Below are 27,980 nucleotides of genomic sequence, written 5' to 3' on the forward strand. Positions count from 1 at the left end.
GTCAAATTTTGTGAGCTTTTCTCTGTTTCTCTGTTAACTTCCTCAAAACACCTAGCATTACCTAGGTGTCAACCACCTGTTTTGATGTGTAATCTCAAAAAATTCAACCGTCCGCCATTCCCTCCTCATTTAAGATATCGACTATTTCTTCACAATTTATCATCAGATATGTTCAATGTTTATTTTTACCAAATACCAAGAGAATTCAACAAAATTTCTAGGAGTAGTTTGACAACATACGCAAAAAATGTATGTAAAATTCTGATATTTCAAAATGGCCGACTTCCTGTTGGGCGGAGTCAGTCCTACAAATACTGAAAACGTGTCTAATGATGTCTCTTGTGTTTTTGCCAAGTTTCATGAATTTTCAATCATCTGTGTTCTGACTGTGTCGTGGTTTCACTTTGGTTTAGTGTTGCGTCTCTAGTCAATCAATTGCTCGCCATTACGTCACCATTTTAGCGATCAACTATTCCTTTGGCAATTTTCATCAGCTGTGTCTGATGTTCATTCTCAGCTAATTTAGAGGTAATCTGACAAAGACTTTAGGAGCAGTTTAAATGAGTTTGTGAAAAAAAGTGTAAAAATATTACAAAATCCAATATGGCCAACTTCCTGTTGGGCGGAGCTAATACAAACCAATTGCAAACATGTGCAGAGTCATAGTATCTACGTTCCTACCAAAATTTGAGAGGATTCGACAAATTTTGACACATCCACAGCTAATTTATTAAACGAATGAATTAGGGGGCGCTATAGAGTCCGCTAGCTACACATGAAAAAATTATCACAATATTTGTAAAGTGTTTTTAGATCTTATGGAATCTGACAATTTTCAAGAGTTTTTGAGCATTCCCGTAATGTCAAATATGCATTGAAACCTAGGTGGCGCTATAGAGCCAATGAAATACGTATATATGAAATTTGAATTTTTGATCCAAGTACCACTTAAATCAAGCAGGCCTGTAAAGTTTCGAGAGTTTTCAACCTTTTTAACCTCCTCAAACACCTACCAACACCAGAATGTATTCACTTCCTGTTTTAATGAGGTATCTCCAGCAACTCAACTGTCCGCCATTTCGTCGCCGTTTAAGATATCGACTATTCCTTCGCAATTTATCATCAGGTGTGTTAGTAGTTTATTACTGAAAAATATCAAGAGTATTCAATAAATTCCCTAGGAGGAGTTCGACAAAGTATGCAAAAAATGTGTGTAAAATGCACTTATTTCAAAATGGCCGACTTCCTGTTGGGCGGATTCAGTCTTACCAATACTAAAAACGTGTCTTATGATGTCTCTTGTGTTTTTGCCAAGTTTCATGAATTTTCAATCATCTGTGTTATGACCGTGTCATGGTTTCACTTTTGTTTAGTGTTGCGTCTCCATTAAATTAATTGCCTGCCATTACATCATCGTTTCAGCTATCGACTATTCCTTCGCAATTTATCACCATGTATGTCTGGAGCCTACCCACGCCCAATTTAGAGATAAACTGACAAAGACTCTAGGAGGAGTTTGAATGAGTTCGTGAAAAATGTGTAAAAATTCCACAAATTTCAAAATGGCCGACTTCCTGTTGGGCGGAGCTAATACCAGCCAATGGGTAATATGTGCGGGATGATACTTTCTATGTTGTTGCCAAAAATCGAGAATATTGGAGAAATTTTGAGACAGCTACAGCTAATTTAATGGCCTAAATAAAATAGGGGGCGCTGTAGAGTCATCTAGCTACACATGAGAAAAACGACAAAATATTTCTAAATCATTTCAAAGACTTATTGAATCTGCCAATTATCAAGAGGCTGAGAGCTTTTTATAAATGTGATATAAAATAGGTGGCGCTAGAGAGCTAATGAAACACGAATTTACGAAATTCCAACTTAAGGTCAAAGTTTGGCCTAAGCCAAATAGCTCTGTAAAATTTTAGGAGATTTCAAACATCTTAACCCCTCCGAAACCCAGCGGGAAACTTTTTATTTCGTAACTTCCTGTCAAAATGGCCGACTTCCTGTTGGGCGGAGTCAAATAAAACCAAGTGATTCTTGTTGTTTATGAGGAGGTCAATGAGCGTACCAAAGTTGGTGCACGTTGGACAAACTTCATCTCGGCCAATGCCGATGTTTGGTGGCGCTATAGAGCTCCTGAAACACGCCAAAGTCCAGCCTCTATGGAACTTTACAATTTTCGCCGAGTTTGAGGCCTGTGCCAAAATGCGTGAGTTTTCGTGTATCGGAAATGCCTCAAAAATGGACGCAAAGAGGCAGAATAATAATAATAATAAACGGACCAAAAACAATAGGGCTTTGCACCTCCGGTGCAGGCTTCGCCTGCGCCTTCGGTGCTCGGGCCCTAATAATAATAAACGGACCAAAAACAATAGGGCTTTGCACCTCCGGTGCAGGCTTCGCCTGCGCCTTCGGTGCTCGGGCCCTAATAATAATAAACGGACCAAAAACAATAGGGCTTTGCACCTCCGGTGCAGGCTTCGCCTGCACCTTCGGTGCTCGGGCCCTAATAATAAACGGACCAAAAACAATAGGGCTTTGCACCTCCGGTGCAGGCTTCGCCTGCGCCTTCGGTGCTCGGGCCCTAATGATGAAACTGGCACTCATCAGGACTGTCTCAGGAAAGTTACCCTGCGTTCACACTGGAAAGCGACAAAGCGACAGGCGACCATTCATTTCCTATGGCAGGGCGCGATTTGTCGTCGCGACACGCAAGAGGCGACAAAGCGACAGAGCGACAAGCGACACGGAGATGAATTTTTCTCAACTCTATGCAAATGAGTTATGACGCGGTGAAGCGACATTCTAACCCGATTCGCTCCTAGCGTTTCTTTGGACCAATCACAAACAAGGCGGTTCTCTCGACGTCCTCTGAATTTCTAGTTTCTTTCCCGGTTCTTTCTGTTGAACGGGGTGGACCCACATCAGTCTGTGGGAACGGCTGCGTTTCCAGCGCAGTTAAATCACAGAAACGCACAAGAGTCCAGCAAGTTTGGGAGTTGTAGCTGGAGAATAAAGTGGCCAAGCGATTCCTTTTTTGTGCCTTTTTTCTTGTCGGAGGCTGGACCATGATAAAAGCGGGCGTTGAGCTTGACACGCCCACAAGCGACAAACACTGGGCTAGAGTTGCACGGTGTACCGAAGGTTCGATTCTTTTTCGATACTACGTCATCACAAACGATTCGGTTCTTTAGCGTTCGATGCTTTCGATACTATATAGCCCAGTCACTAGCTTCAAATGAGTCAAATTAGTAGGCGCGATTTGATTCAGTTCATAAGAAAACTGATTCACACCGCAGCAGTCGGTGTGGCAGGATTCAGATAAACTTAGTGTTCTGAACAAATGAATCGATTCACGTGTGAATCGATTCATTTGACTCGCTTGAGCGACACACGCACGCGCAAGCCAGCAGAGCAGCAGCGAGTGTAGAATGGCGACGTCTAAAATAACAGATGTCTCTCGTCCGCGACTTGTGGACAAAACGGGCGCGAGGAGTGAAGTGTGGGCAAATTTTGCTTACATCGCTGATGAAGAAGGGAATCCGACCAACACCACAAACCCAGTTTATAAACGGTGTTATAAGTCTATCCAGTGCAGAGGAGGGAACACCAGCAACCTGGCTACGCATTTAGCAGACAAGCACCCTGATCTCTACAAAGAGCTGAGAAGTCGACAGGTTAGTGGAGTTAGTCAAGATACACTCTGTCTGTAGCTTTACTAAGATTTACTAGCCCTGGCCCGCCGGCGGGCCAGAAATTTATAATATTAAATATCTGGCTGTGTTTATGAATAGTTATAGGTTCAATATAGACACCCAATATGCCATTTTAAAGCTTAGAATCTCGGCTTTTCAGTTATCTAGCCTATTTAGCTGGATCTCCTTTCAGAAAATAAACATTTAGGGCGAAATATGCCTTGCTTCTGAAAATATGAAATCATAATTTTCATATTTCCGTTTCTCGTACGTCCATATTTGATCGAATGCGGACATGTTATACACCATTCGAACCGTCTGTCTCTCCGGATTCGCTCCGTTTTACTGTAGGATGTACGGTTCCTGAATTAGAGCTGAAAGAGCGCGTCACAGCGCGTGTTCAGAGTTAAAAGCTGCTTGTTTTTCGCTGCAGGGTTACCTCAGGTCACTCCCTCCACCCCCTCAACCCCCACCAGCGGCTCCCCCACGCTCTTACCTTCAAAACCAGACTTAAGAGAATCCATCAATCCAGTCTCCTGCAATCCCCAATTATATACAAACAGCGCATGAAATAAACTGAGGCAGAAAAAAAAATAATATCCACTTTATCTCCTTATTAAAAGCGTAATTTTCGAGGCTGCATGTGATAACGCACGTGTGGTTAATCTGCAGTCCAAGGAGAACAAGGTTGACAGAAGACCATGTGGACACACTTGTTTTCCTGGCTAAGAACCTTAAACAGGCAAAGAAACTTCCCACAGTGTAGTTTCAGAAAAGAAGAGGTTTTAGTTTTTAGGAAGTGTTTAGATAATTATGTTATAGTTAAGGTTATAATAACGAAACTTGTTTTTTGTTCAAATGTTTCATTTTAGAATAAAAACGTTTGCACCGATTGTTCAGTGTTCAATACAGTCCAATCAAAAATAAACATTTTATGTTCAGATATTTTTATTGTTTTTTTTTTCTTCCAAGTATCGTTTTGGTATCGAGAATCGTGATACTACAGTTGGTATCGGTATCGAAGTCAAAATTTTGGTATCGTGACAACCCTACACTGGGCGACACAAGCGACTCGTCGCGTTCCAGTGTGAACGCAGGGTAAGGGAACGAGTTCCCTCTGTTTTACAGGATAAGTTTATCAGAGTGAACTGAACACTGAAATGCATCTTTGCTGTATTTTTTAACAGGAATTTGTGGATTCTCTGAGTGTCTGTAAAGATGCTGCAGTTTTTATTGGTCTGACTGATCAAGACACCGAGGGGATCTGGAAGTGGGTGGACGGATCAGAACCGACAACTCTGTAAGAGAACACTCAATCTCAGTCATAATATGATTTATATAGTTTTGTTTTAGTTGTGTTTTACATTAAATGTATATTAACATTTCAACAAAATATGTAAATTTGTTTTAGTATATGTTTAGTATAAATAAATCGGTTTTATACATTGAGTAGTAACAACATGTCTCTAAATGTTTGCCTTTTTTTATAAATAGTAAATCATCAAGACCCTGATTTTTGTTTAAAACAACAAAAATCCACCACAAAACTAAAGTGCTGCATACCTACCTCACGCATTTAAACTGTAATTAAACAGTGTGTGTTATATGTGCGGTTTTAGGTATTGGGTGAGTGGTCAGCCCAATAATGGTGGATGGACAAAACAAGACTGTGTGGTAACTGGACCTCAACTTGGAAAGAGATGGAACGATAAACCCTGCCAGAATCTCCAGTACTGGATCTGTGAGAAAAAACTTAAAGATATTTAAAACCTGATGCAAAAATTTTAGGCATGATGGCCCAAATATTGGCATATTATGAATGACAGTAGTTCCCTTAAAGATAACACATATCTGGGGCTATAATATGTATAATTATATAATGTAAAAAAAAAAAATTGGATAATTTTATTTGATACATTTTTTAAATTTTTGAACAATGTAATTTCCCACCTCAGGTATAATCACAATTTGAATATAAATCAGTTTTTAAGATTTAATAAGGCTTTTATATTTTTTTCTGTCTGTCCTGTAAATTATATGTACAGTCCAATAAACATTTACAAGAATTACCCCTAGATAACAACCTCTGGATCACCCAGTGTGATGGATTAAAGTGTGATGAATGCTTCAGTCTGGTTTTATGATTCACAGAATTATCATAGGTTATTCCTACGCTTTATTTTTAGATAGATTATCATGATAGATAAAAAATAGCTAGCATGGCAGAGAAGCTACGCCACCTTCATCAAAAACCTGTAATTAAATCAGATCTGCGTTTTTCTTTTACTGTTAATACAATATATTATAGTGAGTAGCCATATTATCAGCCCATTCAAATTCAGATACAATAAATGTTCTAATCTGTTTCTACCATTAACTCTCAGGCATGTAGCTAGCAAAAACATTACTCATATACTAGTGCATCATACTAGTGAATATTAGAATATCATTAAAAAGTAACTTTATTTTAGTAATTCAGTTGAAAATGTGAAACTCATATATTATACAGATTTATTAAACACAGATTGATCTATTTTAAGTGTTTATTTCTTTTATTGTTGATGATTGTGGTTTACAGCCAATAAAAACCCAAAAATCAGTTTCTCAGAAAATTAGAATATTATATAGTAAGACCAATTGGTACTTGTAGCAGTGTGGGCAGTGTGCCAAGTCCTGCTGAAAAATGAAATCCACATCTCCATAAAAGTTGTGAGCAGAGGGAAGCATGAAGTGCTGTAAAATGTTGTGGAAAAACACTGCACTGACTTTGGACTTGATAATAGATCACAGTGGATTAATTATTATAAAATGTCTCATTTTATTAATTTAAATGTACAATCTGATTTTGTACTTGGTTTTATTGATGTTTTTATTCACTAAAAAAACAAAAAAATCCCGACAGTAAGGTTTTATGCTTGTTTTTATTGTTATTTTTGCATAGCAGAAAATGATTCACATTTTTTTTTCCAAACTACAAAAAATAATGAACAATCTGATTTTATACTTGATTTTAATGGTGTTGTACAGCAATTTGCGACCCATCAGATTTGTGCGCCAAACTTTGTTTTCTCTTTAAAGAATCAAACTGACTCATTCTCAGGCTTCATTCAGGGAATCTCATGCATAAAATAGGTTACATTTCTAATTAAAGTTTTCTATTTACTGATTCAAACTGACTTATTCTCTGTTCTACTGGACTTTTCTATCTGAATCTTGATTCAGGTTTACACATGCACGCCGTGGCTCTGCAAGTCCAGAATGGATTAATTATTATTTTCTCAATAATAAATTACACCACAGTACTTAGGAAACAAACTCTAACCAACCCTAAAACTAACCCTGAAGTTCATTTTGCAACATTTTCTTTCCCTTTATCCTTTTCACAAACTTGTTTAAACATGGTCACACTATTGAATAAGTTGCTTTATAGTTAAACCGCACATTTTCACCAACAAAAGTAGGCTCAGAACCAGGAACGTTTGTTGTTGCAGTGGAAATCGAAGAATACTAAGTTATTCAGGGCAAATCGTTTTCTCTTCTGCTTCCCACCGCTGTGCAGTGCCCTCTGTTGGTGACGTATGATATGAATTTATGACGGTTCCACTAAAAATGGTGGTAACGTGGACTGGTTCACTAAAAAGCACCATGGTTCCACAGTCATGCAGCTTGCCATCAGCTGCCAGAGCCCTGAGAGAGCATAATTGGCCTTGTTCTCTCTGGGTGGGTACAGCAGATGGTGCTCTCTCTTTTCCCTCATCACTCCTAGGGTGATGTGGATCACCATAAGGCTGCGTCTGTGAGCTGATGTATCAGAACCCAGTCGCTGCGCTTTCCTGCGAGCATTAGCGCTGTGATGCTACTCGGCAAGAGATTCAAAAAAAGGGGCGGAGTCTGACTTCCCATGTGTTGGAGGAGGCGTGTGCTAGTCTTTGCCCTCCTGGTGTTGGAGCATCACTAGTGATAGGGGGAGTCCTAAAGAAGGGGTTGGGCAATTGACATAAAAATAAAAAGAAATAAATAAATAACTTTTTAGATCTTCTGGTGAAAAAGCACTATATGGGAGTTCTCACAGTCTCACTGTTAAAAAAGGTTAGGAACCCCTGCATTAGAATAGTGCAAATCATGGAACCAACTTCCACCACCCTTAATGAACAGCCTATTGGATTAAACTTCCTTTAGAGCAAAATCATTTTTCGCCAGTGTGAACGCGCTGGTGTACGTGGAGATTACGCTTGTGACTAAAACTCTTTCCACACTCTAAGCAGTGATACGGTTTCTCTCCTGTGTGAACACGCTGGTGTTTTTGAAAAGTAGATAAATGGCGAAAACTTTTCCCGCACTCCAAACAGTGATACGGTTTCTCTCCAGTGTGAATGCGTTGGTGAGTTTGGTGATTTCTCTGGTCAGAAAAACTCTTTCCACACTCAGAACAACAAAAAGGTTTTTCCCCAGTGTGAGTGCGCCAGTGTATTTGGAGATCACACTTCTCAGTAAATCCTTTTCCACACTCTGAGCACTGATACGGTTTCTCTCCAGTGTGAACGCGCTGGTGTCGTTGGAGACAATGCTTCTGAATAAAACTCTTTCCACACTCAGAACACTGGTACGGTTTCTCTCCTGTGTGAGTGTGGTGGTGTCTGTGGAGACTATGCTTTTGAATAAAACTCTTTCCACACTCAGAGCACTGATGCGGTTTCTCTCCAGTGTGAATGCGCTGGTGCATTTGCAGAGTTCGTAGCTGACGAAAGCGCTTCCCACACTCTGAGCAGTAATACGGTTTCTCTCCTGTGTGAATGCGCTGGTGTTCTTTAAAATTAGTTAATCTAGTAAAAGTCTTTCCACAGTTCAGGCACTGATACGGTTTCTCTCCTGTTTGAACGCACTGGTCTTGCTGGAGATCACTATTCTGATTAAAGCTCTCCATTCTCTCCAGTTCTGTGTTTTCCTGCTTTAGTCTGTGAGATGTTTCAGTGTGAAGAGAATCAGATGACATTTCCAGAATAATATCAGTTTTTATATGCAAAACTCCAGTGACAAGTTCTTCCTGTGTATCAGCAGTGTTAATCTTCACGGTGCCTCATTGATTTAAAGGAAACACTATGAACAAAGCCAGACCTTCCAACACATCTGTAAGAGAAAAACAAACAGGAAAATAATTTAAAGATCCGTCATCAAAATAAAGAAATGTGGGAAAACCCTCAGTTTAGTGAGGGATCATAACAGTCAATGTTAAGCAAAACTTTAGTTAAATCTGTATCTTGGTTTGGGATGTTTCGTGACGCAAACAAAAAGTTCTCAATACAAGCCGTTTAAGTATCAGACGGATTTATTATATTACAGTAATTTCCAGGTTACTGAGTGCACCTAAATGTATGCAGCTTCCACTATTTATAAATATTTGTACATGTACAGGCCGCACCTAAATATATAAGATTTTTTAAATTAAATAAAGAAATGTGTACTGTACAGTATTTTTTACTGTAAATTATTTTAAAGCTTTAAATATTTGATATAGTTCTGTATAAAAAATGATCAAATATTTATAAACCCATTTTAACTGATTTTGCTCAATTGCTCCATATGAACCCATTCATTTTGCACTCGCTCGATATCGCCCTCTGTTGGCCCCAGCAAACCCCAGAACACATTCTTTAGTGGGTGTTTTCAACGTTGGGAGGAAGTACTGTTATTAAAAAATAAAAATAATAATAATAACAGCATATAACCAAAACCATAATAAAAAAACATTTTTGTTCAGCTTAAAAGCAGGATATTTTTTCTTGTGTATTCAAATGTATACACTTATTAAATAAACAGTATAATGAAATTAATGTTCTGTATGTATAAAGCTCTAAACCGAGTTTAGACTATAATAAGTCTTTATCTCTCTGTACAGACAGTGCAGCATTTCTCTAATACAATATAATTCAATTATTGATCTGTTTTACAGAGATTTAGTGTTTAATAAATGTAATATTTGCTGGTTTGATGAAAGGGATGATTTATGGAGGAAAACAGAGTTAATCAGTTTATCAGCAGCAGCTTTATATCCTCTTTATCTCACCATCACTCTGCTCTCACTCAGTGTAGCTCCTCCATCCTCCTGCAGAACATCTCCATCACTATACTCTTATAATCACATCACAACACCAGCAGCAGCAGCAGCTCTTCACCAGTGATCACAACACTCACACTCACTGCGATTAGATCAGCTGAATCACATTTCAAAATAAAAGTCCCCGTTTTACTCGGTAAAAATGCGTTACCATAACTGTTTTATTAAATAGGGTTTTACTATAATTATAAGAACTGCAATAAGAGACAATAAACACTTGAAACTCTTTAATAAACACTGAACAGTGTACAGATTGTTTTTCAAATATATTTGTAAACTGGATCTCTACATAACTATCTCCTTCTTCTCCTCTCTTTTAAATTTAATATTGCTTTTTTATATAATTTCTTTCTTCTGTTATTTCACTAATTAGGAGCTCATTTTTGTCATCTATCACTTTAGGGGCCTCCTAATTGTATAGTGTTTTTTTTATTTATTATTATTATCATTATTATTATTATTATTATTATTATTATTATTATTATTGTTATTATTATTATTAATATTATTATTTTGTAAGCAATTTTGTAAGTAGTTGCCTCCAACTTAATAATCTTAGTTTAAAAGAGATCAGTTTCTAAAAATAATTTCATTAATTTCCTTCTTTTTTTTTCTTGACCAGTACTTTTTTGTTTCTTGATTAATTTTTTTTTTTTTTTTAATGTCAATGTTTCTGTTTACAACCTGTTTTAGCCCTCTATGGTACACATGATATGAAACAGGAAGAATAATTGTGATGGTTCCTGCTTAAAATTAGACACTATAACAATATCAATAAATGTTTTCATTACTATTTATTTATTAAAAGGTTGTTGCCTCGAGGAAGCATGCTACTATAGCAGATAACACATTGAAATATTGAAACAAGAAAATATTTTTATTAAAAACAGATTCATTTATTTTTCCATACATTGCAAATTTCTTATTTAATAAAAAAAACATTTTCCATATCCATCAGTTTATCTCATGCAACAATCGTTCAATATCACAAAAATAAACAAATTACCGTGTATAAATTTTAATGAGTTTGGCCTCCATTTAAACCTGGAGCTTCACACCAGTCTCTGTAGACTGAATTTGAGTTTTGGGAGTGTTAATTCGCTCCTCTGTGTCATCAACTCTCTTGTAGATTTAGTAAAGTCTTTCTTTTATGTCCTTTATTTACTTTATTATATTATATTTACTGTTCTAGTTATTGAAGCTCTTTTAAGAATAAGCTCAAGTTGACCTTGCGTGTGTATGTAGGGCCTTGTGCTGAGTTAGAGTCAGTGTCTTCTCTCTGCATGGTCAATTATGTTGCTGCAAGCTTGCTTGTAAGGACTAAAGTGCCTCAACTTTGTGCAAGATTTTCGTTCACTTTTGTTCACTTGCTATATCTACAATTCTTTTTTGATGTTGTTGTAATTTTGCCCCATTTTTTCTGTAATTTGGAAGGTCAATTACCCAATCACTGTTCACTTCCTTTTTACTAGCAATGCCAAAAATAGGAGGGTGAAGACTAGTAAAAAACTATCAGGTGAGCGGGTTGAAACGGTTCAAGCCGAATTTGGCTTTTTTGCACAGAATATTAAAAGTTTTTGGGAGAAAATGGCCTTTTTGGATTAGAATCTTGACGAGGGGGTGAAGGGAACACATTTTTGCATGTAAACACAAATTCATCTACAAACAGTTTTTCATCATTAATAGCAAGACGCTGTATTCTTTTGCTTTGGAGGTCTTCAAAACCTGCCTCATTTTCAATGTGGCTTCGCGATATGATTCATTTCCTTTAATTGGAGAAAGTTAGACTCACTCAGAGAGGTAACTCTTTTTGTCCTGTTGTGTTTGCGTGTTTGTTTGTGTGAGTGAGTAAACTGACATTATGAGAGGGAGGGAAAGGATTACAGGTAGGAGAATAAAAAAAATTGAGGTTGTTTCTGTTCAGCGATAATAATTTCTCATTTGCATTGTGTCTTATGACAAAGCATGTATGCATTTTTTTTCTCAATTAAAAAAATATTTAAAAAAATAATAATCTGCAAGCTCTTTAACTTGAGGAACGGAATGCACCATTTGCTCATTAAGATAAACAACAAGATACTCTGACCATTTTTGAACTCCAACATAATCAGGGTCATTATAGTCCTCCGACATATTTTTGAACTCCCGCTGATGCAGCATCATTTGGTAGCCAGCTAGCTAGGAGAAAAGATCAGAACCCCAGCTCCCATACATTATGCCATCACGGCTAACTGTGCAGCAATCCTTTAAATCCTGGATTTGAATCATCGACCCTTGGATCATAATAACAGCACCTTTGTTGCTGTGTAGTGCCATCGCTTGCCAGTTACACCGGGAATTCCACAACAGCTTTCACGTGACTTTATGTCAAAGGCAATGCTGAGTAGAAGGGAAAATGGATGACAGTAGTGAGTGAAGTTTTCAGTTCTAACATAGCAGGATAACAGACCACAAATTTGTGGGGTGATGTATTTGTTTAAACAAAACAAAACAAAAAAACAGTTTTTACAACTTCTTCATGTTTATCTTCAGAGTAAATGCATGCTTTTGAAGGTTACACTTGTCAATGAAACTCTTTACACACTCTAAGCACCATTATGTTCTTTTCTCCTGTGTGAACTTGGTGGTGTCTTTGCAGAGTACTTAGTTGACCAAAACTTTTACCACACACTGTACAGTGATACGGTTTCTCTCCAGTGTGAACGCGCTGGTGTACATGGAGATTGCGTTGGCCAGTAAAACTCTTTCCACACTCTGAGCACTTATAAGGTTTTTCTCCAGTGTGAACATGCTGGTGTACTTTGAGATTCCGCTTGTCAATAAAACTCTTCCCACACTCTGAGCACTGATACGGTTTCTCACCTGTGTGCATGCGCTGGTGTTTTTTAAGGTCTTGTAGACGACAACAGTTCTTTCCACACACTGAGCAGTTATAAGGTTTTTCTCCAGTGTGAATGCGCTCGTGCACTTGGAGATTACGTTTGTTGGTAAAACCTTTCCCACACTCTGGACAACGATACGGTTTCTCTCCAGTGTGAACACTAAGGTGCGCTTCCAGACTTCGCTTGTCAGTAAAGCTTTTCTCACAATTTAAGCAGTGATACGGTTTCTCTCCGGTGTGAATGCACTGGTGAGCTTGGAGAGCACATGGCTGACGGAAACTCTTCCCACAGTCTGTACATTTATAGGGTTTTTCTCCTGTGTGAATGCGCTGGTGTCTCTTGAGATCATATAGTTGGCAAAAACTTTTCCCACACGCTAAACAATGATATGGTTTTTCTCCTGTGTGATAGCGCTGGTGTCTTTTGAGATCGTGTAGATGGCAAAAACTCTTCCCACAATCTGAACAACAGTAAGGCTTCTCTCCAGTATGAATATGCAGATGCGCTTGGAGACTACGGTTATCTGTAAAAGTCTGTTCACACTCTGAACACGGAAAAGGTTTCTCTCCAGTATGACTTCGCCGGTGAACTTGGAGATTACACTTGTGAGTAAAACTCTTTCCACAGTCTGAACACTGATACGGTTTCTCTCCTGTGTGAATGCGCTGGTGCCCTTGAAGACTTTGTTTGTCAAAAAAACTCATTCCGCACTCTGAGCACTGATTCGGTTTCTTTCCAGTGTGAACGCGCCGGTGCACTTTGAGGGTTTGTAGCTGATGAAATTTCTTCCCACACTCTGAACAGTGATACGGCTTCTCTCCTGTGTGAACGTTTTGGTGTTCTTTTAAATTATTCAGTCTACTAAAACTCTTTCCACAGTCTGAGCACTGAAACGGTTTCTCCCAAGTGGGAACGCACTCGTGTTGTTGGAGATCAGTCTCTTGAATAAAGCTCTTTCCACACTCAGAGCATTGGTGAATTATCTCCATTTCTGTGTCTTCCTGCATTATTCTGTTAGAAGTGTCACTGTGGAGAGAATCAGATGACATTTTCTGAATGTCCGTTTCTTTATGCAATACTCTTAAGAATTTTCACTGGGTTCCAATAGTGTTACTCTTCCTGGTGTTTACTAGATGTGTGTGATTGAAGCCAGATCTTCCAACATTTCTGCATGAGGAAAAAGAAAAAGGGAGAGTCAAAGATCACAGTGTTAGACATTATATCAGTTAATAACTGGCACTTTCAGCTATGAACTTTTTTTTAATGCAATTTAAAGTGGGACTTTCATGATCAGCTCATATTTGTAACAAAGTCCCTATTGGAAAGTCAGTTCATTCTGTAGCAATCCATTAGTATCAATTAGTATTTCAACAATATATTTTAAACAATATGTTCTATAGACAGCTTATATCTGTTGGCTCAACATAGTGCTGGGCGATTATGGCCTAAAAAAATAATCTATTTTCGATTACAACTGATTTTTTTGAAAGAAAGGGTTTAAAACTAGGTTTACCTGTAAAAAAATCTATATTCTATCTATTTGATCTCTATTTGGTGTTTAGACTTCAGACGCTTGGGTTGAGTCGACTCATTGAGTGAATCAATGATTCAATACATTATTTACAAGCCATCTGGCTGGGGTCATCAGTTAAGCAGTGAAGGCACCCAGGATACGGCACTGCGGAGAGTTTCTGTACAAATGGAAGTAATTTTCTTCTGTATTTCCGCTCACTGCTGCCTGTGTTTATCAAATATATAAAGCATGTTATGTTTTTGTTTTATGGTTTTATGTAACTAAAATGTCAGTATATACCTTCATACAGCGCTGCTAAAAACGATGATTTCAAAGCCTCATTAATGTTCTGGATCATGTTACATTTGAGTAAAGTGGTCATTCAAAAACCTGTATAGAGATGTGAAGCACCGTGTCGCAATTAACTAAGCTACATTAAATGATATTAAAAAAAAGAATACAACTGTTATGTTAAGTCTATTTAATATTATTACAATTATATTTTAATAATGGAAGTTTAAGTGTTTCTTGTATAATTAAATACATTTCATTTTCAAACTACAATTTTTATTGTAACTAAAATTTCCCTAAATTAATCCATTTTGAATCAAATCGGGACCTTGTGAATAGAATTGAACTTATTAATTACATGTCTTAACCCTATTAGATGTGTTGGATTTCTCAACACATTTAAGGGTCAGAAGAAGTAGTTACCAGAAAAAGCATAAAAGACTTTATAAAGCAAATACCTATTCATCATCTCTTTACCTATTCAAAAATATGTATAATCAGACATTATTAATATTGTTTGTTCACACTAAAGCAATGTGCTGTAAATTGATGTATAACCTATATGATTCATGTTGCACTAATTCCTCTAATACAACATAATTACAGTACTGATCTGTTTTACTGAGATTTAGTATTTAATGAATGTAATATTTGCTGGTTTGATAAAAGAGATGATTTATGGAGGAAAGCAGTAATCAGTAAATCAGTATCAGCAGCTTTATATCCTCTTTATCTCACCTCATCTGTAGCTCCTCCATCCTCCTGCAGAACACCTCCATCACTATACTACTATAATCTCATCACAACACCAGTAGCAGCAGCACCAGTAATAATCACAACACTCACACTCACTGCGTTTAGACCAACTGAATCACGTTTCAAAATAAAAGTCCCCGTTTTACTCGGTAAAAATGCGTTACTATAATTTGTTTCTTAAATAGGGGTTTACTATAATTATAAGAATTGCAATAAGAGACAATGAGCACAGGTAACACTTGAAACTCTTTAATAAAGACTGAACAGTATACAGATTGTTTTTCATGTTGGGCCTAATTCAGTGAAACACTGACGAAGGAAGGTGCCTGCCTGATGACCCCTGAGAAGAGCTTGCACTGAAGTTTGTGTTAGAGTTTGTATGAAGGGGATTGGTGTGGTCTTGCTGTTCTTGTAGTAATTTGTCTCATGAGTCTTTGCAGACGTCTGAGTACTTGGCAGTTGAGGCACGGACCATGAACACAGTTCGCTATGCTTCTGGATTCTTGTCGAGCCAGTATCAGATGGTAGTGGTTGCTGTGTTCTGCTCACGCAACTTATAATGTCATTTATTGTGTGTGATTGTGCTTACGTAGGGTGCTGTGCTAAGTGTGTTGTTGCCATAGGTTAAGGAAGTGAGTTTAGATTAAGGAGGGATTCTGTTTGTTCATAGGTTATTTTTCGGTAGGTCTGTTACTTGGCAGTTGAGGCAATGGACCATGAACATAGTGTTAGGCTGTGCTTCTGGATCCTTGTCGAGCCAGTATCAGATTGTGGTGGTTTTGGCTATTGTTGTTAGTTGAGTGAGTAGTAGATCCTGGCTGAGTCCTATGCATAACCCCAGCTGTTAGGTGCAGGATTTGTCAATTTCCTGTATTATATTACTATATTTTTTATATCACATCTCTACACTAACATCTCCCTCTTCTCTTTTAAAACAGACTTTTCTGCCTTTTCTCATATTGTCTGACTTAACTTGAGGAAATCAGGGTTGTACAAATAGCCTCTTATTTCTCTGTTATAAACATGTGTTTGCTGTTGTTCTTTTCCTTTTGTTTTAAACCTGTATCTAATTTAATACATACAGCTCTGAAAATAATGGAGAGGGCACTTCAGTTTCTGAATCAGTTTGTGTAATTTTGCAATTTATAGTTTTATGTTTGAGTAAAATGAACATTGTTGCTGCTTTTGGGTAACTTTGTCACTCCTGGTGCAAAACAAATAAGCAGTTCAGCTTCATGTTTGATGGCTCGTGATCATCCATCGTCCTCTTGATTAAATTCCAGAGTGAAAATTCGAGAATGTCACTCAGGTTTCTGGAGGACTTTTATTTTGACAGGATGTCGCTTGGTGTATTGATGATTGTTGCCAGATTCACACGCCCGTGCAGCTGATGTGTGAGCAGCCTCTGTTAATGTTCTTTATTTTAACATAAACAAAAACCCTGCATCTCCAAATATCAGCTTTTACAGGTAAATGTTAACCTGTTTTATTTGATTTCATCCTAGACTGAGTTTTGTATTTTGACAAAACATGCAATAACTTCTGTTTTTTTATTAAATAGCATTAAATATAAGTTTATCCTGGTTTTGTTGGAGTACCTGTCTTTGTTTTTTTTTTTTTTTTTTTTTTTTTTTTTTTTTTTAGAGAGGGCTTCCTACTAGATTTTAGTTGCACAGGGCTCTTGAGTTGAGCATCTGCATGGGCCTCTACTTCATGTTCATTGAGAGTTTTATTTAAACAATGTATTGGCTTCCTGTTATGCAGCACACTGGGAAAAGCAAGAAATACACAGTGTTTCAAATTATTATGCAAATTGGATTTAAGTCATAAATATTATTTTTTTATGGTAGTGTGTCTCTTGGATCTCTGAACTTAATCTCAGACACCTTTGATAATTAGTTTGACAGGTGAGCCCAACTAAAGGAAAACTACTTAAGAAGGACATTCCACGTTATTAAGCAAGGCCACAGGTTTCAAGCAACATGGGAAAGAAAAATGATCTCTCTGCTGCCGAAAGGCGTGAAATATTGCAGTGCCTTGGACAAGGTATGAAAACATTAGATATTTTACGAAAACTTAAGCGTGATCATCAAACTGTGAAGAGATTTGTGGCTGATTCGGATCCTTCAAAGGCTTGCTGTGGTGCATAAACCTACTATTCAGCCTCCCCTAACCAGAGTTCACAGTCAGAAACAGCTGCAGTGGACCCGGAATAATAGAAAAAGAGCTGGTAGGCCCATATCTTCACTTTCTTCCATGGTACAAAAAGAAGAACCATGACCTTAACCCTATAAAGAGAACCTTTGGAGTATCATCGACAAAAGATCTATAAGGGTGGAAGGCAGTTCACATCAAAACAGCAGCAGGAAATTCAAGAGGCTGTAGAGACTCAAAACTCCAAAACTCTGGTCGCAGAGGTGACGTGTTTAAAAAAAAACAACAAAAAAAAAACAGCACATGAATATGGCCAAAAGGGCAAAAGGGATAATTATATGTATTATAATACAATGACTGAAACAGAATTTGAGAAAGGGCCCAAGATGGTAAAACCTCCTGATGGTTTAAGGAACTTTTAGATGACGAACCTTAAAAACTCAACCCCAGCCAGACTGAACTTCTGCTCATACCTGGATCTACAGATCTTTACCAAGATCTCACCACATCTTCGAGAACTCGCTGGTTACTCCTAGGGCTGGGCATCGTTTTTAAATTTTCGATACCGCTACCAATACAATACTTTGAATTCAGTACCAATACCTAAACAATACTTTTTGTAACCAAAAAATACAAAAAACAATTATTATTATCACACAAAATATTTATTTAACAGCTGACTTGAGTAATCGCATTCTCATACTTTCACCATGAGAGACTCTATCTTTCTGGATCTTGTTGGAACAAACAGTGAGCACAGTGTTTGTGAAGCTTTTTTAAGAACAAAAATCATTACTTGTGCTTAAACTACGATGCACATTGCTTTATGCATTTCAGTTTTAAGAGTTCTTTTTAAAATATATCAGCATTACATTGACTTAATTAAATTATATTAGTGGTTCACATTTTTTATGATTATGTGCGAGTTTTGTGCAAAGTACTCGGTAGTACAGACACATTCCGGTCTGTGCCTTTTTGGTACTGAATTTCAAGCAGTTTCTGTAGTCACTTCAAGACTGAAAGCATTTATACATACCTATACTCAAAATTATGGATTTGATTTTTATCACACTGCAAGAGATGTGTTTGGTAATTGCAGAAGGAGAAGAAATTAAATCAAAAGTTTTATGATTCAAAATGTATCACCACGACTGTAGAGTTGGCTTGCTATCCAATCTGCTGCAGATAAAAAAAAACCTGGGTTGGATTTTTACCTGGGTATTTTCCTGATAATTTAGGTTTTTTACCCGGGTGCATTGTACAATCTGGACTCACATTGTCATTGTTTGCTTGAGGGTTACAACCGTATAAAAAGTAACTATATATATATATATATATATATATATATATATATATATATATATATATATATATATATATATATACACACACACACACATACATATACATATATGTGGCCTCAACTACTTAAGTACCAATAAATATAGACTACGCCACTCTCTAATTATAAAGGGTGAGAGAGCCCTATGTAACTATTTATAGTAATTGCAATTTTCCCCGCAAAGGTTTAATGTAAAATGATCACACAGCTGTTTGAATACAATAACAGTTTATTTAATAAATTATCAAAAGAGTATCAAGTGTACATTTGAACACTATCCTTTTGTTACAGACTATAGTAGGAGTCAAACAATAAAAACAGGTTTTATAGGTGGTAGCAATAGCCCCTAGCCCAATATACACAATATCACTGCAATCAATGTGCCATGTGACTTGGACCCACACCAGATATCTATTTTCCACTTCAAAACATCACAAGTAAAAAAAAAGGTTTTAAGTCACCCAAAACCACACACAAATGGGCCTAGAATTAAGCTAAGCCACCCACCCAAACAACCATAGTTTGAACTCAGCTGAATAGAGGGGTCAATATAGAATAAAATATCAAGGGGTATTGAACATAGTTTACAAAATATTATGTAGAATTTATTATAAAATGCAAAAGTAGAAAAATAATTTAAGGGAATAGCCCACCTAACAAACAGGCAGTGCCCAAAAGTTATAAGTAATTACCTTATATCAATAAAATATACTCCAAATATTTGAAAAAAGGTCTAAATAGATAGTTGTAAATATTAAACTGTACTCAACTAATTAAACATGATCATTAATAGCACATTAGCATTACAAGGAGCAGAACCTTCTTATATAAGACCAAGATACCCTTTAGAGTCTGAAATGTCAAAGAAAATAAAATAAAAGGATAAACAGATATGGAAAAAACAGTGGCTACACCATATGGTTGTCTCCAGACATTCCTATAAAGAGACACACATTTATATTAATACTAATACACATAACCTCAAATCCCCATTAGCCTAAACAGCTCAACAGCCATGTTAGGCTAATGCTAATAGCCCCAACAGTTTACAAAAAGCACCAATGTACACATTACCTCCTTGTAGTTTGCTCAGTAATTATGTCTGCAAATGCCTCTACACGCTCTTCCACTGGCCTCAGTCTCCTTAAATAACTAAACATAATAATAATATTAATTAAAATACAGCTAGCCTAATAACAGTTGAGATAAACAGTACTAAACCACTAAAATATAAAAACTGCAGCCCCACACTCTTCAGGCATTATCCAATGTTAACCCAGAAGTCATAATTACCTGTAACTCCACTCCTCTCTCCAATATTACTGGCAGTATAAGCAGAACAAACTCCCAGCACTGCATCCAGCTACAAGATAAACAAACAGCTCATTGAGCCTATGTACTACAGTCTGAGCTACTCAGGTACACTCACAATAAATAAAGCACTAAAAGAGTTCACATACCGTTTCTCCTGCGTGCGTGCGTGCACTCACTCACTCACTCACTCTCACACACTGTCACACACACACACACACACACACACACACACACACACACACACACACACACACACACACACACACACACACACACACACACACACACACACACACACACACACCACGTAAAATGTATTGTGATATACAGGACAGAGGCAATTGATCTTTTGGAAACAGCAGACAGTTGTATGAAATTATTTGATTATTGCATTAAAATAGATTGCACAGAATGAGTTACCAGCCTCAGAAACCACAAGTTAGCAGCATATGCCATATAAGAAATAAGAAAAACAATAAAATCATACACTTTTAAGTTTACATGATTCCTTATGTATTCCTTTATTTACAATGTAGGACCAAAAATGAATGAGAAAGTGCTTCCAAACTTTTGGTTGATACTGTATATATAGCCTATTTTTTGTGTAATCTATGCATTACTGACACCACAGTTTTTACAAAGAATATTCCCCCACACTATCTAAAACATTAAACAATTTTCATAAAACATCAATAAACAACTGCACCGTCTGGAAAAGACACGTTTAAATAATAGAAAGCTTATTAATGTTGGGGCGGGGGAGTGGGCGGGGCTCTCAATGACCCGGATGAGACTGAGCTTAGGGGTGTGTAGCTTTGTTCTCCCGCACCGCCGGAGGAAGAGCAGGATCAACTGAACTACAGAAGGTATGAAGTTTTTTTCTCTCTCTCTCTCTCTTTTACACGCTGTTCTACATTCACCCCTACAACAACAACACCTTCAGCATGTGCAGCATTTACACCACCAGCACTGGATCTTCTCCTAGCTGTGCTAAGCAGACAGGAGAGGCGGATCTGAGCCGGTGTTCTGTCGAATTGTCCTACCCATCGATATATGCTTCCCAAAGGTACTGCGCATGCGCTAACCTACACAACTTAATTATTTCTCGTGTTTTTATTTCTAATTAATCTGTTTTAGGGCGGTTTATGTGCATTAAACAACCTGGACGCACTGTCATTGCACAAAAGTGTAAATGGAAACTAAAAATTGCATTTACTATCATAAATAAATACAAAAGCAGTTTGTAATGAGCTCTTTGCCATGATACAATGATTTATGCAATCCAGATCTAATAACGTACATTACTGTAATTTCACTGGGTACATGCCCTAAAATAGTGCTTCTTTTGTATTTTTACAGTAAAATATACATTGGGGCAGCATGGTTCGACATGGTAGGACAATTCGACAGAACACCGGATGTGTGTTAAGTCTAAGCCGAATCAGTGGTAAAAAATCAGGCATTCGTCCCAATACTTCCGTTTGCCGTTTTTTTTTTTGTTGGTTCTGCTCGCGCTAGTACTTCAGCACTTCTCACCAAAACACTGCTAGTGAGACGAATTAAACTGGCTTTGATACGGATTACGTGCTTATTCGAATATGAGTTCAGGCTCGATGTGTGCCGATGTCAGGTGCCACAACAACTCTAAAAAGATGAATTTGTTGTTGGAAAGTACATGCTTTGAACACCAGCAGCTTCGTAAACACTGTCCGTTTCCGGCGGCGTTCGCTTTACATTCCATACATGCAAGCTGCTTGGCTTGCAGCTTTAAAACTGAAATCCGGATGCAATACAAATAATGTATTACTATTCAATATATAGTCCACAGCTTCATGTTATCTACCCACTAGGATTGCCACACTTTTAGAACATAAAATAAGGATATATATTTAATTTGTGCTGTGTTTTTATTGAAGAGGTAATCAAAAAAGCAATTCATGAAACTTAAAGCCTGAAATGTTTTATCAGTGATAGTGAAGGGATTTTCGGCTCTATTTTGAGATGCAGCTCTAATGGCTCTTCTTACTGTGGAGAGCCGGCTCTTTCGGCTCCCAAGCGGCTCCCCATATATTTTTTTTACATTAAATAATTAATAGCTTAAACCTAATTTTATAACATTTTGTTTCATTGTTGACATTTTTAATCACTTGTGATGAGTAAAAATGCTGCATAACAAAGTGGACAAACTTTTCAGTGTTTCTGAAAATGTTTATATTTGTGAGGAATACTGTGTCCAGTGACCTCCCGGAGACATTGTAGATATTCAGTTCATACATATACATATATATATATATATATATATGTATATGTATGAACTGAATGTCTACAAGGGGTGAAGGACTGTGAGACTGATGCTAACACCCAGCACTATTTCTGAGTCAGAATTTTATCATACCAGTGCAAAACTGTATTTTCCAGCAACACTACAGGTGCACGAAAAAGTATGTGAACCCTTTGTGATTTAATTGGATTTCTGCATAAATTAAACAATAAATGTGTTCTGATCTTCATCTAAGTCAGAACAATAGACAAACACAGTTTGCTTAAACTAATACCACACAAAAATATGTTTGCATCGTTTTATTCAACACAACATGTTAACATTCACAGTTCAGGGTGGAAAAAGTATGAGAACCTTTGGATATAATTACTGGTTGATCCTCCTTTGGCAGCAAAAACATCAACCAAACATTTTATGTAATTTCAGATCAGACCTGCACAACGATCAGGAGGAATTTTGGATCATTCCTCTTCACAAATCTGTGTCAGTTTAACAATATTCTTGGGATATCTGGTGTGAATCGCTCTCTTGAGGTCCTGCCACAGCATCTCAATTGGGTTGAGGTCAGGATTCTGACTGGGCCAGGTGTATTTTCTTCTGTTGAAGCCACTTGGTTATGTGTTTTACTTGTGCAATAGAGCTTTTGAGAAATATCTCTTTGAATACTTAAACATTGAGTATTGTATGTCTATTTATAGTTTTATTGGAACTAGTAAAATATTTTGTAAAGGAAGTTGTGTTAACGTTGTTGGCATACCTCTTTTTTAAGTTTTCCTTTCCAAAGCTGCCCCTCCACCATATTTCACAGTTGGGATGAAGTTTTGATGATGGTGTGCTGTGCCTTTTTTTCTCCACACATAGCGTTGTGTGTTCCTTCCACCTCAATTTCTGTTTCATCTGTCAACCGTGTATTTAGCCAGTACTGCTGGTACAAGTGAGCTCCTCCACTTGTTTTCATTTGACCTGCAACGCTGTGTTTAGCTGTTTTTAAACATTTTTCTTAAATCATAGGCCTATGCTCATTCAGCTAGCTAGCTAAACTTACCAGCACTTTGTTTAACTGGGTAGTTAATGTTAGGTAGCCAGCTAAAGTTATCAGCACTTTGTATAATCTAGTAAGTAACGCTAATTAACTAGTTAATGTTACCAGTGCTTTATATAACCAAGTAGCTAACGTTAGCTAATATAAAGGTTTTCCAGTAGTTTTGTCCATATTATGTAACTGATTAAGATCATTCTCTTCGTGTAATTGACCTGCTTTTATTTTAATACACTATTTGTTTTTTTTGTGTTTTTTTCCTTTAATTATTCCAGGGTTTCTTCTGAAATTTATCACCAACAACAACAAAGATATTTAACCGAGAGCAATGTTAAGCTGCTGGAAGAGGTGAAGCACAAGACATCCAAATAATCTCCAGTACGTCCAAATATTGTTTGTTACATTTTACAGACAAAAAAGTCCCAGCATGAAGAAACATCACCACTCTGACAAGAGTTTTGCTGCACAGAGTGGTCTCAAAAAACATCAGCGCATTCACACAAGAGAGAAACCGTATCACTGCTCATACTGTGGGAAGAGTTTTACTACACAGAGTAATCTCGAAATTCACCAGCACATTCACACAGGAATAAAACCATATCAGTGCTTAGACTGTGGAAGCAGTTTTAATCGACAGGATAATCTCCAACGCCACCAGCAGGTTCACACAGGAGAGAAGCCGTACCAATGCCCAGACTGTGGGAAGAGTTTTACTACACAGAGTAATCTCAAACTTCACCAGCAGATTCACACAGGAGAAAAACTGTTTTATTGCTCAGACTGTGGAAAGAGTTTTACTCGACATGGTAGTTTCCAACGACACCAGCGCATTCACAAAGGAGAGAAACCGTATCACTGCTCAGACTGTGGGAAGAGTTTTACTTCTCAGAGTGAGCTCAAAATTCACCAGCGCATTCACAGAGGAGAAAAACCATATTACTGCTCAAACTGTGGGAAGAATTTCACTCAACTGAATCATCTCAAACTGCACCATCGCATTCACACAGGAGATAAACCGTATCACTGCTCAGACTGTGGGAAGAGTTTTACTTCACAGGGTGCTCTTAAACTGCACCAGCACATTCACACAGGACAGAAACCATATCACTGCTTAGACTGTGGGAAGAGTTTTAGTACACAGAGTGATCTCAAAATTCACCAGCGCATTCACACTGGAGAGAAACCGTATTACTGCTCAGACTGTGGGAAGAGTTTTACTTTAAAGAGTACTCTCAATAAACACCAGCGCATTCACACAGGAGAGAAACCGTATCAGTGCTTAGACTGTGGGAGGAGTTTTACACAAAAAAGTTCTCTCAAACAACACCAGCACATTCACACAGGACAGTAACCGTATCACTGCTCAGAGTCTGAGTTGTATGATCTTTGTTCTCTTTTTTAACTGTCACAATGACACAAGGGTTTGGAGGTTGTTTGTACTTTTTCAGGAATCAGGAAAGTCGGAGTATTTTCATTAACGAGTGATTAGGAGAACGTGACCCTGAGTGTCAGAGAAGCATCTCAGCTGTTCTGGAACCAGTGTTTATGAACTAGGAGACAACAAACTCTCTGAGTGAAGTGCTGGGAACCTCTCCTCAGATAGCCAGCGCAAGCCTGTTCTACATGGCGTTAAGTCGTACACAGGACAGAAGATCTTTCAATCCACTCTTCTCTTTCATTTTGTCAGAGACTTTAGGGTTTTTATGGACTGTTTGACCCGTATGTGATACACAAGGACTGTTTGCTGTGTTCATGAAGGACACGGTGCTGAACAACACCATGATAAGAACTTGTTACTCAGACAGGCTGGAGCTGATCACGTCATCAGAGCTGGACAACAAACTGTTAACTAGACACTGCTGACATAGATATATTGATAGATTATATCCAATTGCATTGGATCCTATTGATTTACGTTTCATTTGCATAAATGTAAAACTGCTTGGATAAAGATGATGTTGAGTTAGTTGAGGAGACGCCCAAGGCTCCTCACCCACTTCACCTGTCTCTCTCGCTCGCTCTCTTTCTCTCTCTCACTTTCTCTCTCTCTCTCTCTCACTCTCTCTCAGTTGTGAATGTGTTAACCTATCAAGATTTAATTATACTATTTGTTGTCTCGTTGATGTACTTTTACTCTTCTAATGAATCAGTTCATTTATTTTCTTTTTATATATCTGTAATGCTGAAAAAAGTTCTCCAGTAAACTCTAGATTTTTAATTATAAACATTGACTCAATGGTCATCTTTTCAAGTTCTAGGTTCTCACATCCGAGTTTTATCCAAGTTATGCTTTAATGAAATACCTTACACTATATAGACTACTCTCATATTACTCATATTATTATTGTGAGAAGTGATTTACTCAACAGAGTCATCTCAAGAAACATCAGTGCATTTACACAAGAGGGAAAATCTATCCCAAATCTGTTCCACTGCCATAAAAAGTGCAAATCCTAAATCTTTCAGACAGCCAGAACACCTTATCACAAATCTTCACCCGGCATACATTCCACCAGCGACAAACCAGAACTGAATTTAACAATGGCTTTTTAGAGGTTCAGTTAAATTAATATTTTCTGGGGATGATGATTACTGAATTCATGTTATGTTTCATGTGTGTTTAATATACCTACATTAATTCATGCCTATAGAGGTCTCCACCATTTAGAGTTATGTTTTAAATTTTGTTTTGCACACAGAATCACACATGGTACCACTAACACCAACATGATATGTTGAGCCTTTTCTGTGATATGCTGAATGAATGGAAAAGTGATAATGCTAACTTACAATAAAATTCACTGATTTACAATTTACAATCTACATTATTCTTTCAAACTAATAATATTAAACATGTAAAGTGTGTGTATTTTACAATTTATTTGGTGAATTCATAAATCATTTACAGCCGTAACAGATTCTCATTTGTTCAAATAAAACTACTTTCTTTATTTGCTCCAATTGTATTTAGTTATTTAACATGCAAAAAGGTGTACAGTGTAACCCTGTTTAATGCTGTTCAAACACAGGAATTAATTTAGTTTTTATTTTTTTGCTGGTTAACATGTGAATGTATTGTTTGACCATGCTGAGATTATATGGCTTTGTTTTAAATAATTTAAGTTAATTAATAAATGTTTTTCATTAGAACATATGGTAGATTTTCATTAATTTATAGGATCTAAGCCGACTGTCCTAGGTTCACTAAGCATAGCATAGCTTAATGCTATCAACTGCTTGACCCACCCATATGAATCACGTTTAATGTTTAGTAGAAGTTGCACTATAAAGTAAAGTATATTATTTTGTGACTTTTTTTTATTCTGAACGTCACACCAAATAACATTTTGTCACACCATATGATGAATCACGCCACACAACCATTTGTATGCAAAAATCTGTATAAGATGCATTTAGCAAACAAACAAACTTGGTTTGGCAAGTGACTGAAATCGTTTTCAGTTATAGCAGAATCACAAAATTGTTGAAGAACAATTGCATTCTATTCAAATGATTGAAGAATGTTTATAAGACATTAAATAATCCACTTACTGTATCCATTAGATGTTGCACTTTTTTATTTTAATCTGTTGAATGTTAGATACAGGAATTCTAATAATCTTTAGTAAATCATGGCACTTTCTTATATTTAATGCATATTTTCTTTTCTTTTAAGCAAAACAATGATCAATCAGAAAGCTGTTTACGTATTGTTAAAAACAGTGTGCCAATAAAAACATTGAGACACACTGTGGCTTCTACCTAAAGAAACAAACAGAAGAGCTATGTGTTTATAATATTTTCTTTTCCTGGTTTTGTGTTCAGGAGTAACTGAGTCTGCACGTATGTCTGAGTAAGTGAGTGAATCTGCATGAATGAGTGAGTTTTGCTGTACAAAGATTACATTTGTGAATAATATACTATCAAAATGTGTTGAACAGATTAAATAATTAACTATTAAAAACTTAACTATTAGCTTTACAACATATGCATCTAAATGCTGTTCCTATCATATAGTGTGACAAAATAATCATGTATCTTATTATAATCATATCTTATTATGTTGTGTTGTGTCATTTGTGGGACAAAATGTTTTAGTTAAGGGTGGCTTTAAAATATTATACTTAAACCTTTAGCTAAGTAGACTAACGAGTGGACACTTGGATGATCAATACATGATTGATTAAACTAAAAAAATATATATTAATTTGCTTGTTTTTATTCAAAATTGAACTTTGTGAAATGTGATTGGGACAGTCACGCCATATGAGCTTTTTCTGAAAATTATGGAAAAAATTAAATGTCCCATAAATGCTCTGTAAGTTCATATAAAACAGCACTTTTTGAACAATATCACAGTTTTTTGCATATTCTTCTATAATTTACATATATTATACACACTGGACCAGAAAAGGCCACATCATGACAACCACCCATGTACAATTTTTTGTATAAAAACCATCAAAAATGTATTAATTATTAATTTTCTCAATTGTTTCATATCCAACCCGTGTTTGTATGGAACAACTGTGCAAAATAATGCTTTTTATACTGAAAATTGTACTAATTTCCTCAACACAGAATAACATCAA

At 36.8% G+C, this 27,980-nt stretch overlaps 3 protein-coding genes across 6 annotated transcripts; 1 reads left to right on the plus strand and 2 right to left on the minus strand.

Moving 5' to 3' along the window:
* Nucleotides 1–6,458: 6,458 nt before the first annotated feature.
* On the minus strand, nt 6,459–9,889 carry LOC111191665 (gastrula zinc finger protein XlCGF49.1-like). The gene is made up of 2 exons (XM_022667208.2): nt 9,766–9,889; nt 6,459–8,828 (listed from the first exon to the last, which is right to left on the minus strand). Exon 2 carries the CDS (start codon nt 8,692–8,694, stop codon nt 7,888–7,890), a length of 807 nt encoding a protein of 268 aa, XP_022522929.2. The 5' UTR covers nt 8,695–8,828; nt 9,766–9,889; the 3' UTR covers nt 6,459–7,887.
* Nucleotides 9,890–10,648: 759 nt separating this feature from the next.
* Nucleotides 10,649–20,743, minus strand: LOC111191666 (zinc finger protein 501-like). 3 transcript variants are annotated; one of them, XR_002649589.2, is made up of 4 exons: nt 20,215–20,743; nt 20,048–20,117; nt 19,829–19,906; nt 18,966–19,691 (listed from the first exon to the last, which is right to left on the minus strand). XR_002649589.2 is itself a non-coding variant. In XM_049472656.1 (2 exons), exon 2 carries the CDS (start codon nt 13,745–13,747, stop codon nt 12,380–12,382), a length of 1,368 nt encoding a protein of 455 aa, XP_049328613.1. In that variant the 5' UTR covers nt 13,748–13,865; nt 20,215–20,743; the 3' UTR covers nt 10,649–12,379. The 3 variants fall into 3 exon arrangements, 2 of the variants coding, with proteins under 2 accessions (XP_049328613.1, XP_049328612.1); XM_049472656.1 differs by lacking the exons at nt 18,966–19,691; nt 19,829–19,906; nt 20,048–20,117 and adding an exon at nt 10,649–13,865; XM_049472655.1 differs by lacking the exons at nt 18,966–19,691; nt 19,829–19,906; nt 20,048–20,117; nt 20,215–20,743 and adding exons at nt 10,649–13,865; nt 15,241–16,546.
* An 87-nt stretch (nt 20,744–20,830) lies between these two features.
* On the plus strand, nt 20,831–25,741 carry LOC111191660 (zinc finger protein 239). 2 transcript variants are annotated; one of them, XM_049472659.1, is made up of 3 exons: nt 20,860–20,934; nt 21,071–21,134; nt 23,664–25,741. In XM_049472659.1, the coding sequence occupies exon 3, from the start codon at nt 23,816–23,818 to the stop codon at nt 24,737–24,739; it is 924 nt and encodes a 307-aa protein (XP_049328616.1). In that variant the 5' UTR covers nt 20,860–20,934; nt 21,071–21,134; nt 23,664–23,815; the 3' UTR covers nt 24,740–25,741. The 2 variants fall into 2 exon arrangements, with proteins under 2 accessions (XP_049328615.1, XP_049328616.1); XM_049472658.1 differs by lacking the exon at nt 21,071–21,134 and having other exon boundaries at nt 20,831–20,934.
* Nucleotides 25,742–27,980: the final 2,239 nt, after the last annotated feature.

The sequence above is a fragment of the Astyanax mexicanus genome, chromosome 25 (genome assembly GCF_023375975.1).
Source record: "Astyanax mexicanus isolate ESR-SI-001 chromosome 25, AstMex3_surface, whole genome shotgun sequence".
Lineage (NCBI taxonomy): Eukaryota > Metazoa > Chordata > Actinopteri > Characiformes > Acestrorhamphidae > Astyanax > Astyanax mexicanus.

Coding starts and splice junctions, on each gene's coding strand:
- LOC111191666 (XM_049472656.1), bottom strand. CDS start 13,747: ATGTCATCTGATTCTCTCCACAGTGACACTTCTAACAGAATAATGCAG.
- LOC111191665 (XM_022667208.2), bottom strand. CDS start 8,694: ATGTCATCTGATTCTCTTCACACTGAAACATCTCACAGACTAAAGCAG.
- LOC111191660 (XM_049472658.1), top strand. CDS start 23,816: ATGAAGAAACATCACCACTCTGACAAGAGTTTTGCTGCACAGAGTGGT.